The sequence below is a fragment of the Cavia porcellus genome, unplaced genomic scaffold (assembly GCF_034190915.1).
Source record: "Cavia porcellus strain 051 isolate PalLab524CR breed Dunkin Hartley unplaced genomic scaffold, mCavPor4.1 scaffold_26, whole genome shotgun sequence".
Taxonomy (NCBI): Eukaryota; Metazoa; Chordata; class Mammalia; order Rodentia; family Caviidae; genus Cavia; species Cavia porcellus.
In genome coordinates this window covers 8,590,380-8,604,244 of record NW_026947509.1, presented here as the reverse complement: position 1 = coordinate 8,604,244, position 13,865 = coordinate 8,590,380, and the positions used below count along the sequence as shown (strand labels likewise).

Here is a 13,865-nt window from a genome sequence, read left to right as displayed (position 1 = left end):
AAAATTAGAATATAAATAAAGGATGAGGATGTGGCTTTTTATTCCATAGAAATGGAAGCATTTCCAAACATGAGAATTCAATTTAAAGAAAGCATGCCTACCATTGAAGGTGGGGTCCCTGTGGGTTTTTTAATACACTTGGAAGACATTCCTTGGAGGCGACTGAGTCGGGCTTGGAAACCTGGAATATCAAGGTACACAGTTTAGGAGGTTCTGTGGTCACTGGAGCACAGAAGACCCCTCCGATAGAGAATTAAAAGTACGGGCACGGAGGGGACGAACACCATGACTATTACTGGGACAAACTCAGACTCACACTGGAAAGAACCACAGAGCTGCTGGTGACATGCCGGTGCAGCTGGCCCTGCCTGACTAGTGTCTAGACCCCAGGAACAGCGACAGACAGTTCTTTCCTCCTAGTTCATGGGAGCCTAGCAAAACCAAGTCCAGTTTTCTAACAATCTGTAAAGGAGGGACATAGCTGGCTCAGCCATCAGGCGCGTCTTTATGCTGGCCAGTGTTTACACCCTCCCACTCCAATTGAGCCCATCTTCTTTCAAGGACCATTCCAAGGCTGACCACAAGCCCACGTACCCACCAGTTGGGAAGTGTCACTGACCTCTTCTCCCCGGATGCGACATAAGGGGGAAAGAACCAGTTAAGATACTTTCAAAGACGGGGTCCGGCAGATTTTTGTCCAGCTCAGTGAGGTCTTCCTTCTCCCACCAGGGCACGACACCAGTGATGCCACACGCTCCACCCGACTCTTTCTCGTAGAACCAGTCGCTCTGCTCATCATCGCCTGAGAAAAGACAAAACATGTCCCCAAAGATTCAGTCTACACACACACACACACACACACACACACACACGCACACACACACAATTCAAGTTGTGAGACAATAAAAATGGAAGACGTGAGTTAAATCTGCATTGCAGATAAAAGATTAACTTCTAATGTAAATACACACCTTTGTTCTAAATTTCTAGCATACGGCATGGGATATGGTGGAACTAAAAATGTTATTTAGCTACAATTCACATTAAGTGGGGAGCCTCTATTTTAGCTGGTAATCACATACATAAAACAGAAATTCAACTTTATGACACAGTTTTACTTAAGAAATGTTCTCTAATACTTAGTCAGACACTGCCACCAAAACATCCACAACATGTTGTGCCTTCTGACCACTTTAAAAACTAAGAAAACAAAAATTAGCTCACTAAAAACTGTATGAAAATCCACTTACACGACTCTCCTTTCCACATTAAGAAAAATCAACCCTTAATCCCCACTAGGAATTAGAAAGTAGGAAAACTGTGGAACCCACTCTTTGTAGCTGATAATAGTATATAATTAGCTTAATGTCATGATATGTATGGCGTGGGAAAGGGGATACAATCATGAACAGATGTGACTAAATGAAATTAATCCAATTAAGTTCATTAAGAAATAGTTTTGAAAAAGGTGATTTTAAATAAAAAGTGACAATACAGGAGTTAATGAAGAAACTATATAGAACTATTATAAACAAGGCATTTTAAACAAAGACCACCATTCAGTGATGGTGACTTTTGAGAATATTTATTAATGTAATCACTATATAATGATCAATTTAACATTCAGACTGACACAGGCTCTTGGTGAAAAACAACACTTAGTTTTTTAAAACATGAATTATTAAAAGCTATTTAGATATAAAAAAACTTACTGCAGACGCCTTTTAAAAATGAGGCAAACAGCAATTTGAACCTGATAGCGTGAGCACCATCAGTGTCCTCTCACCTTTCAGAACCCACTACCAATTCTGCCTGCCCAGAGGGTCGAATAGCTACCATTAACTGTTTCCCTTCAGAACAGATTCTTGATTTTGAAAACCTTTTACTACTACAAACATTCCAATGGCAAAATAACTGAAAATGATTTTATGGAAAAAAGCTGTATTTAAAGTAAAGTAAGACTGAAAAATTCAAAAGCAATCGTGCAGCTAGAGTCATAGATTCTTTCAACTGAATAGTTAATAACAATTTCTAAAATAGCATAATTCTTAAACATAATAAAAAACCAAGGGTCACTTGAAACCAGCTACCCTAAAGCATAATTCTCATGAAGACAAGATTAGTCTAGAAAAATGAAGGTTTTTTTCTTCTTCTTTCTTTTTTTAGGCTTAAGTACAACTTTACCGTCGGAGAGGGACTCAGCCACTGATCAGGAGCTCAGGGAGAGTCAGACAAACCAACTGAATCCTAGTATCCTATAATATTGAGACAGTTACTCCAACTGCATTAATATAGGCCTACTCATTTTAAAAAATTGGGACCTCAAGGGTTTAGAGAAGAAAATAACAAAGTAAGTTAATACAAGAAAAGTACATAGCAGCATGAAATACAGTTAATACATAAGAAATGCTAGGTATCATTCTAATCCAAGCAACACTTTCAAAAGATGGATGGAAGAGCTCATCAAAAAGTTGCTTTTAAATAAATTTCATCAAGGCAGGCATGGGGGTGCAGACCTGTAACCTCAGCACTCAGGAGACTGAGGCAGGAGTGTTGTGGCAAGTTTGAAGATAGCTAGGGATGGACAGTGAGACTATAGCTAGCCTCGACCACACAGCAAGACCTTGTCACCAAAAACACCAAAGAAAAAATCAGAAAGAAAAAAAATTTCATTACATTTACAATGTAATGTTAACTAGAGATCTACATTTTAATGAGAACTTAGGTGGAATATTACCATGCAAACTTTCTTTTACTACTGAGATTCTAACACATTTTGGCAAACTCACAACTTTGAAAAGTCTATAGTTAGTAGACAGTATGGTACACACTCGTAATCTCACCTACTAGGGAGGCTGAGGTATGAAGACCAAACGTTCAAGATCAGCCTGGGTAACTTAGATCCTGTTCCACAGTAAAAACAAAAAGACCTGGGCGTGTACCCCAGTGCCAGAATGCCCTTGGTGTCAATACCCAGTACTGGGGGAAGAAAAGGTATGTTCTTTAAAAGTTAAGTACCTATAAATCTGAGACAAAAATTTGTAAGTAAGCAAAAAAGGAATGATCATTTTTCTCTGCATAACTCGTACAGGACTGATGGACAGACCAAGGAAAGAAGTGTGGACAGCTACTGGTCCTTTTTCTATAACATTATTAAATGCAATTTAAAGCAAGTCTATTGTGTTTCTTTTAGAACTTACTGGTTTAACATTTTCTTAAGAAAGGAAGATACGCTTTGTGATGAGCTTAAGGTCATGACTGTTTGGAGTCTAAGGGAAACAACCATGCGTAGCTGAGTCTAAATGAAATTAATGCAATTAATGATGGATTCTGTCTTCTTGTTGAGTTTTGTGTATTTTTCATTGCTTCAAAATATGCCTCGTTAAGTGTGAAAAGCTTCAGGAAGTTTTAAAGAGAGAGAACATCTGAGATATGATACATTTCTCTTGAACAGTTTATAATACTGAATTCATGAAAATCCTTCAGCTACTGACAAACTGGATGGATGAATAAATATCACAGCTGCATAAAAATGACAAATGACTGGTGAATTCACCTTTATGAATGCTTAAACAGTTTTAAACACACTTCAAATCAGAGAAAAGGGGAGCCAGGGCCTTGTGAACTTACTAAGACACAGAATGGAAAAGGCTCAAGTATGTGAAACTTTTTCAGGAAAAACAATGCCTCCCTAATGTCGTCAGCACCGCGCACTGGCTTTGGGAGATACTCAGTGACGGCAAAGTCACGAAGAAAGGACTCCTCCCGTAGCAGGTAGGAACCCAGCTCTGCGCTAACCCAACCTGCTGAGCAGCATACAAAGAACATGGAGTGCAGCAGTCCATTCAGGGCATGACCAGTCACAAACACAACTTTAAAAGGAAGATCTTGCCCAAAGAGAAGAGAAAACGGTATTTCAGTACCTTGTCTTCCTTCATCATTGGTAAACAAACCCGCATCAGTGCTGCTGAGGCTGCTGGAATCACTGTAACGAGAAAAGAAAAAAAAAAAAGAAAGAAAAGAAAAAGAAACAGATCAAAAGAACAATTGATCTCTCAGTCGTAAAATTTTAAAGAGACATGGCAGCCCAGACATGGAACTTGAGCCAGACAAAGATCTGAAAGAAAATAAGATGATTTTTTTTAATCAAACTGCAAATACCCTGGTTCCATTAACTACAGAACATATTATTTTTGGCACATAAAACCCCAGGAATCTAATGGGACCCAGACAACAAGCCAGATGTGACTGCAACGAGGTGCTGACAAAATTGATGCGTTTTATTATGTGCTTCCATCAAACGCTCGCTGCTTCTTTCTTTCGCTGTGCAGTTCAGCTGGAGCCTGAAACACCACTGCTCAGTAAAAAGGGGAGACTCGCTGTCACAGCGGGCCGGACTCTTCTCACCCCAGGGAAGGCAAGGACCTAGGAGGAGGCGACTTCTCATCACCACATCTGCGGATATTCTGGAACAGGTATTACTTAAGAATTCACAACTCTATTACTGCACAAGGAAAAAAAAGTTTATGATGCAGACGACCCACTAAATCAAAATTAAGGTCACTCTGAGCAGCAAAAAAGGGTTTTACTGAAAGATTAAGAGTATCTGCAAAAATTACACTGGTTCTCATTACTTCCATGCAAGTTTCAGGCCATGATACAAATTCATATTTAATATGCAAATTAAAACAAACGGCAGACATGTAACCAATGTGCACAAACTGTCACTGGGCTCACTGTGGGCTCTAACAGAAGTCTGTATGACAATCTAGTTAGCTTCAAACACCAAGCAAATATGAACATATAATAAGAGGTTTAGCCTGTAAAAAAAAATTTAAGTGGTATTCTTTAAAAATGCTCATATACTTTACTTTTAACTGAAATTTTTAACTTTAGACAAGCAGGAAATTGCCCAGGTAATTTTTTATATTAAAATACTTATTTCCATTAACCGAATAATATAACCTGACTTAGTAAAAAGGAGGCATCTTAACCTGTTTTAAAATATTTAAATTGAGATAAATAAGGTTAAAATTATTACAAAGGCTGAAATGACACATATTTTATGAACATAAAACATCAATTTTGTTATTTAATTATTAGTGAAAAGTCTAATATTAATATTAGTGAAAAGTCTAAGAATCTATCAAGAAGTATATTTCAAAGAGCTCTAGATTAGAAACTTCTGTAACTTCAAATTAAGTGGACATATGAAATTATCTACACTATACAATTGGTAATAAAGTATTATTTTAAGGGCATTAAATCCATATCACCTTACTTATAAACACATACACTCTTCTATGCATAGTAATATTAGATTATTAAAAAAAGTTTCAGAAATTTCAGCTGCCTGCTCTTTAGCCATCCAAGCTACCACTGATGTTTTTCTTGTTGTTCCATCAACACAACTAAATGATGGTCTATACTTTTTCCGAAACTCTTGGGGAAAACACATTTATAATTCAGAATTTCTCAAATTTTAGAAAGGTATACTTGAAAATGCCTTAGAAGAACCTAGAGTTCTCTGTAATGAAATCCACTATATTTTTCAATTATATAAATGTTCATAGTTCAGTCCACAAGTCTGGCCACAAGTCAGTTTTTCACAGCTTTTCAGAGTTCAGATTTGCAGGCTGTGAATAAATGTGCAATTTTTCTTTTTGGCACTGTGATTTTTGAGCTAGATTTACCCTTCTAATCTTCTACATACAGCCAGGTTTATCTTTTCAAAATATAACTGATTGACTAAAAATGTTACACCCGGAAACAGATAAAAAGACTTTAAATAAAGCAAAGGAAAGTCTAATAAAACATGAACTTTAAAGTATACCAATATTGGTTCATTACCTGTGTCAAAACTTATCACACTAATTACAATTTAACTGTATCAAATTGGAAATTAAGTGTTGAGTGTATAGGAATGTGATATACATAATTCTCCAAACTATCTTCATGATTTCTCTGTAAACTTGAAACTATATCAAGAGAAAACTTCATGAATTATATACATACATATGCCATGTTATATGCAGGCAATCTATCTAAAAATCTAAAATCATTACCTTAACATCTGTCGGATTAAATGCAGATCTGAAGGTTTTCTGTGGATGTGTTTTCATCTAAACTCTTCGCAACTTCAAGACTCTAGTCCTTTTGTTTGTGCTCGTCTCCAGGTGTTGTGCCCAGCATCCCAAAGACACAGGAAATCAGAATTTCCTCTCTCAGACCAGCCTGCAGGCCTTCATGAGCCTTGCCTGTCTGTGATATTTTTATGTTTCTTTATTTACATTAAACCTCACTGATATGCAGCTGACTGTTCCATACACACAATATGCTTCTTGCTATGTTCAATAATCAGGATAAAAACTTACAATGAGAGGCCTTTCACCATTAGCAGCTGATGATCAGCCATGCTCATCTCTTCTCTCCTTTTTGGTATGGTTTTTGCAGTACAGTATTCAGATGAGAATATATTCCATAAATGTTTGTTGAATAAATGGAGGTACACTAACCCTAATCCCTGTCCCTCCTTCTAGTTTTTCCAAAACAGACCCCTGTGTATCTGAGAGCGTCACCGTCCCAAATACAGTCAGGCCACCTACAACTGCTTCCATCTCTTAAGATCGCTCTCAGAGCTTCTTCTGGGCCACCAGCAACCCAGTACTTCGCCTGCCACTAGACGGACTGGAGGTCAGTCAAGTGCAGACAAAGCACTCCTGCCAAGGTCACCTTACCTTGATAAAATGGGTATCTCATGGAGTGTTTCCACGGCTATAAATTCTCCACTGACTTCTCTGGCCTGTGTGATGAAATCTTGACTGTTTACCATAGCCTAACTGTTTATCACAGCACACAGGCGGTCCAGAAATGCTGAGTGCTGGGCATGTCATCCAGTACTAGTGAGCTACTCACACTGGTCACGGGCCAGGCCCTTGCACAACCCGCACCATCCCCTCAGCCTAGAGGTCCATTCCCCTTCTCTTCTACCCCTCCCGCCTCCCAACAAGTCCTGGTTCTTGCTTTAAAGCATGGTTTCTCTGGAAAGTCTTCCAGCCTGATTATCTTCCGCACTGTGGGTTCCATCTTCTGACACCGCTCGCCACTGAGGACAATCTGTGCCCCTAGTCCAGGACCCCCTGTAACTATGCCTGTCAGTGCACCAGTGTTTGCTAAGTCTGAGATCCACACTACAACAACAGCAACAACAACAAAAGCAAAGTTGTTCTTATTTATAAACCTGTTGCAAGAAAATGTCGAGTGTTCTGAGTAGGAAAACTTTGCGCAAGAGTTCCTCTTGTTGAGAAAAAGCTGATGGGACACAGCAATCTTGCTACAGAGGCGTTCTGTTCCTAAGCCCTAAAGGCAAAGGAATATTAAATACGGAAGTTTAAAACCAGAGGAAATACGCCTTTTTTACTTCGCTTAAGACTGAAAATATCCTCTTTAAAAATCAAGACATGGATTACAAATTATTCAAGAAAATTTTTGTCTTCAGAATGAAGAGAGATAAATGAGGGGCATTTCATCTAATTTCTGTTCCGAGGGAGGGTTGCAAGATGCAGACTGATAAAAGGAAATCAAAAATGAACAATAAAGAAGTGAATAAATAAGTGAACTTGGCTTGCACAGTCGAAAAGGAGATAATCTAACTGTGAATAATCTAGAATTAGGACTTTTACCTGGGCCTCAACACGCTGCCCCAGGAACTGAGAAAGGTAATTACTGGAGGTCAGCCTGAGTGGTCCTCAGCCACAATGGCACACCACTAGCAAACAAATGACTGTCACTCCCATGTCAAAGGGACGACTTTCCTAAAAGAAAAACGGGGACTGGAACTTTTCAATGCCTTCCTGAAAATTTTTTTACTTTATACTTTTCTTAAGAAAAATTACAAGACTAGTAAACTGTCTAGTAAAACAGTCACTCTATAAACTCCATCAGGTCCTGGTCATGCCTACAATATTTATAAGTAAAAACAACAAACCAAAATGAAACTATCCTAGAATCCATAAGATTAAAATAATCCCAATCCTACAAATCAATTGATACTGGTCCCCATTCCATTAATACAGAATTTTTTTCCTGGCTCATAATTACACAATTGGTTTTTTTTTTTTTTTTTTGTCTTTTTCGTTTTTATCGGTACCAGGGATCAAACTCACGACTGCCTGCTTGCAAGGCAGGCGCTTATGCCGCTGAGCTAAATCCCCAGGCCCTGCACATTTGGTTTTAAGGACACACATCTTAAAGGACAAACATTTCTTCTCATTTCCTACAGGTACCATCAAATCTATGGGAAAGGAAAATCATCACTTACCTTCTGATGCTGTCAAAATAGTGCTTAATGATTATCACAGTGGTACAGCTGCTTCCTAGAATGCATTAAACTAACTGCCAATGGGTCATTTCTTCTTCTAGTTTATAACAACACAGTCAGGTGTTTCTAGATCATGAATTGGGTCTTACAAATCATCAGTGATCAGAATGCCTATGAAACTACAGGCGTTTTAAAATAACAAGTTACATAGATGTCAAAGTATGTCAAAATTTGATTCCTAGGAATCAGAATAGACTATGAATTATATATTCTAAAAAACACCAATAGCTAAAATGCTATAATTAAACAAATAAATAATTATACATCCAAGGGTAAGAATTATAAATGTGCTACTGTTCAAAAGTACATTCTTTCCCACTAAAAATCTATTTCTTTTTCTCTTTGTAGCTGAAAATTAAGTCATTATAACATAATCAAAAGACTTTGTGTAAATCAAATAAGCAATTTTGCTTTGGGTAAAAACATCATAAAATTTCAGGAAATATAACCATGGCTAAACAGCAATATCACTATTACTATTACAATTTATAATTATTTTAAAATAGAATTGATTAAAATATAAAACACATGCAACTACAAAGACTGCAGACAAACATTTTTATATTTAGAAAATGTAAAATACCTTCTGCTCACCTTTCGCTCATGAGCTCATCTGAGACCTTTTGCTCTTCATAATCCATTTTGTCCTTGTTGGTCGGGGTTATTTCCTCACTTTCTAAAACTACACCTTCATCTTGCATCTTTGGTCCTTGTCTGGTTATTTTCAACTTCCTTTTCTTCATTTTGTTCTTGGTGAATTCTTGATACTGGTAGGCTCTGTCATTGTCCATGTCCTGATCCCTGCAGCCCTCGGGTGGCTGGGTCATTGTCCGTTTGTTAGAGATGTCCTGTGGGACGTCCACCGCCATGCGCTTCACCTTTCTCCTCCTGCGAAGAGTTCTGGTCCCCAGATTGTCCACAGCGAAGTCAGATTCCTGCCAGAGGGGTCTCTTGCCTCGGATGTTATTATTTAGGTTTGAGGTCGGCCTGCGCTTGGCCACTAACATCTGGTCGTCAGAGTCACTGTGATCTTTTTTGTTATTATTGTGATTATCTCTATAGTCCTTGCTTGGTTCTTCTAAACTAGAATCAGAGCCTTCGCTTAGGCAGTACCCAGTCTCCCATGGGTGGTGGACATTGTATGACCTCCGCTTTCTCCCTCTTCTTTTCCTGGCCTGGCGTTTCAGAGGGCAGGACAGATTTCGAGCATGGTCTCCCGTTTCAGCAAACCCACCTCGGGCTTGCTCTGAGCTCTCCTCCAGGGCTGAGACCAGGTCGTGAACCAGCTCTTCCATGGTCCTACTGAAATGCCTATGTGTTTTAGAGCAAAAAATAAGTAAATCCAGCTCGCTCCTAGCTGCATAAATCTAGTTTCTTACAGTAGACAGTTTAAATTACAAATTAATAGTCACCGCAAAATGTTTGAGTTTCCCTATTTAATGCATTAGAAAATCTAAGTTACTTTGCACTCATGAGCTCACGTGAGGCCTTTTATGCTTGGTAATCCACTTTGCCTCTATTGGTTCAAATATTCTAATCCCTTTTGAAGCCTCAAGTTGTAATTTTATTAAATACAGAAATTACTATGAGACAGAGTAAGCATAACCCAGCTCAAAAGATTCCTGTAGTTTTATATTTTTACCATGCAATTATAGAAAAGCTCTGTTCTCTGGTCCACTTCTGTCCTTTTTCTAGAACTAGCCTTCCTAACACACATAGGAAAATGCTGTCAGTCCATTCCCTGCCCACTAATTTCTAAGAAAAAAAAGCATGAAATCCACTTGCCATGTGTTTTTAACCCAATCTCATGACTCTAAGAAATATAAACACAGACAGGTATAGTCAAGAAAATAATGAAAAAAAAAGTTTAGCTAAACACTAGGGATATATTTAGGCTCCACTATTCTTGTAACTCAAGGATGCAGAAATTATGCTCATATCAAAACTGTAGCCTCCATGGCCCAAAGGGAGCATCATTAGTTCACTCCACACAGTCACTTATTCCCACTGTGTCCACAAGAGTAAGCATCAGTGTTCCTGGGGGCCTTTAATAAACTGTGTGGTTCTTTCCAACTCAACTCACTAAGGTTTTTAGATTAGCAGGGCAGTACAGAGCCCAGGGATCTGATTTTACTTTTCAAACATAACAAACAGGATATACACCTTTCTGATGAAGATCATGGATAATTGTTTCTCAATCAAGTTCTAGAGTCACTCAGGAATCAAAGTGTTCCCAACAGTCCTTGAGAGGCTGGCACAGTTCCTAGACTATACGACAGGTACATACACTTTTCTGCAAGGTCCAGGAAATAAATTCGAGTCTCTCACTAATCAAGTTGTCATTACAAAGCAAAAACAGCCACAAGGAATACATAAATGAGCAAATATGGTTGGTGGGTGGGCACAGTTTGCTAAACCTTGGTCTATGTGCTCTCCATAGTTATGCCATCTTCATGTTCAGTTTCACATGTTAGCAAGGCTACTTCCCTGTAACCACATGCAACTTTTCTTTGCATTAGTGAAAACCAATCATACAAAGATCCAATGATACCCACATATGAGCACTTACTATCTGCCGGGTCCATTTCTAAGTGCATTACATGTACAGTATTACGTCATTTCATTCTTGGATGACAATCCTGAGGTAGCAGATGAAATGGAGACAGAGACATCTCTTTCACAAGGTGACACATATGTGACAGAGACAGCGTATGAACCCAGCAGGCTGGTCCCAATGCTTAGGGCCAATAGCCTTGCAGTTTCATGGCTCAGTGTATTTTTACCACTGCCTTACTCTCACAGACTCCTACTTTAGTTGTTGTGTCCGATCTAACACATCTATGTGTAAAAGCAAGCGATTCACAGTTGGTGTTGTAGTATTGAGTGGAAAAGGGGGAAGGGAGCCCGAAGCCACACAAAGTGGTTCAGGCCGTGAAGGCAAACTTAGTTCCGTGAACCAAACCTTTGTGGTTAGCAGAATGCAGGCTGCAAGTGCCTGATACAAGGCTGCTTTTCGGTTAATGGGTTTGTATTTCCTAGAATTTGCTCCTCTGGCAATCTAAGTGTATAAACTAAAAGCCTTTATGATTTTTTAAAATCACAGTGACTCAAATATGTATCTTTCTACATAAACTGGAAGACAGCTGCAATTCTTTTTCCTTTATAAAAAAGGTTCCCTGTATAATTCCAGCTTCAGAACACAGATGAGACTATGACCTGTGTGTGCACCATATCTGAATAAGCCACCTTTCTGACTACAGTGATAGCCCAATGGGCCTATATTCATTAACTTAAGGGGAATAGTTGCCTTTTGTTTCTCTAAATGCAACCAGCAATGACAATAAATGTCACGAGATGCTTTGCCAACATCTCTCGGTAAAACAGGCACCAATAGGCCACACAGAAAAAGGATTTTAAGGGTCCGTTGGGTGGTTAGTAGCTGTTTATCCCCTGGCCTTTGCTTTGGTGGTTTACTGGACCAACAGCAGAACAGTGTATCGAGTTTATCTTAAACTTAGTTAATTTCTAAGTAAGACTTTTCCTATTAAAGGACAAACCAGAAATACAGAACTTTGCTGTACAAATCTCTGTTTGTTGAACATCCAGAGTTAAAGTAAATTCAAACACAGTACCACTAAATTAATTGGGATGCTTATATTCACATTAGTAAAAACACTTCTTTTCATTTGAAACTCACATGGAAATAAAATCTTGCTTTGGGTATAGTGTTTAAACAATAGCTCATCAATAGTTTACTTAAGATTGTCCACATGAACAGAATATCCCCAAACAAAATTATAGTCCCATTATCTATAGAAAGGTTGGATTTTATAAAAGAAAAATGAGATGAGCATTCTTTTCAGGTGATATTAGATTATCCTGAGCAATAGAAAATGTATCATTGATTCAAGACTTGAGATGCCATTTTAAAGAATTTTTGCCCCCAAATCAAGTTTGCTTGTATGTTCTGTTCTAGGAAATACTAAATACTCAGTAAATGAATGATTTGCTTGGGTTCCTTACTGCCAGGCTCTAATCATTTCAGAAAAAGGTCTTCCTAAAACTGTATGCCTAAAAGTCAGAAAGATCAATTAATAAAGAAAACAGGGCACTGAGGTTAGGAGTTTTCTTCAAATATTTCTGTTTTAAGGCAGAACACAGTAACAACAAACGCTTGTATCTCCCCAAAGGACTGGAACTAATTCAGTGCAGCTACTAAACACATAATTAAGGAAAGGAAGTAAATGTTCATCACTCAGTACATAATAAAATTTTTATCTTCACCTCTGTAAAGCATGAATTATTTTTTCTACAAATTGAGTATTTTATGGGTGGAAAACTAAATATAAATTGCTAAGTACAACTTTAGTTTTCTTTGAAAAGTTTAAGGAAAGAATTATTTCTGTATTAGATTCTATATGGATATAATCCACTGAGCATAATAACATTGTCCTAAGACAATATACAGTAAAGACTGATATTTACAGATGCGTGCTATGAGCACTCAGAAGTCAGGAAAGATTAGTCAGTCTGGGAAATATTCGGCAAACAGGCAAACAACACACATTAAAACTAACATCTCACAGTATGGACTGTGACAATGATTAATCATGCAAATGGTAACAATTAAACATCTCACAGGAAAGGCTACATTTTGACTAATTAAATACAATATTACCCACAAGAATTACCTTAAATTTGACTAAGATTTATGCTGTTCATTGGAATTTATAAATTTCTTTCCTTAACGGTGTGATTATTTACCAAAATAATTCCCTATCTAGATCTACTAATATATCTTTTATTTTTTTCTTTTATGTATTTGGAGAAGGAATTTTAATAAGAATAATCTTTACAGTAAATGTTAAAACAAATTCCTTGACCTATGTATCTAAATAAACTATTAATCAGGATTAACCTCTTTCTCCTTTTGAAAGATGTAGGTTGGCATAAGAGGGAACTGCCTTTTTCTGAAACTATATGTTTCATTTATATAATGATTAACTGCAATGTTACATTAACATAATGCAATAAATATGGAATGGAATTCTCTAAAGAAGCCAGGCTGGGAGGAAACTACATCAAGAATGTGAGCTTTAGGATCAAAGCTATGAATCTGGAAGCTGAATTCCATTATATTCCTTAGTCATAGAACCTTGGACAGTTCCACTTATATTCTGTTTATTCATCATGAAAGTAAGTATAATTTCTACTGCAAAGTACTTGAGGATCAGAGTGGATACTTACTATTGACAAAAATGATTTCATCTTTCAAAACTTCTCCCTACAAAACAGCAAGCCACACAGCTTTTGAGGTGCGATCTCATGCAGAAACCAGGGGTTACCCTAATAAAAAGCACAGGCCTACAACCTTCCTGGGCTCACAAAGTATTCTGATTTGGGGGGTAGAGGGAGTGCTACACACATACGCAAAATTGTTGCATACCATTTTAGGAAGTTCCTGAATTCATTAAGGACACTATCA

The 13,865-nt window shown here is 37.7% G+C and overlaps 1 protein-coding gene across 5 annotated transcripts in view; it reads right to left on the bottom strand.

Annotated features, from left to right (window-relative positions):
- Positions 1–13,865, bottom strand: part of Gpatch2 (G-patch domain containing 2) — a 145,691-nt gene that overhangs the window by 128,319 nt on the left and 3,507 nt on the right. For all 5 annotated transcript variants that reach the window (XR_010043290.1, XR_010043288.1, XR_010043289.1 and 2 more), the window contains exons 2-5: positions 8,975–9,691; positions 3,924–3,985; positions 620–802; positions 102–181 (exon numbers count right to left, since the gene is read on the bottom strand). Coding sequence is in view for 2 of the 5 variants with exons in the window: in XM_003474234.5 (XP_003474282.1) it covers positions 102–181; positions 620–802; positions 3,924–3,985; positions 8,975–9,691 (1,042 nt within the window). In the remaining 3 variants the exon portion in view is untranslated. The remainder of the gene's footprint in view (positions 1–101; positions 182–619; positions 803–3,923; positions 3,986–8,974; positions 9,692–13,865) is intronic.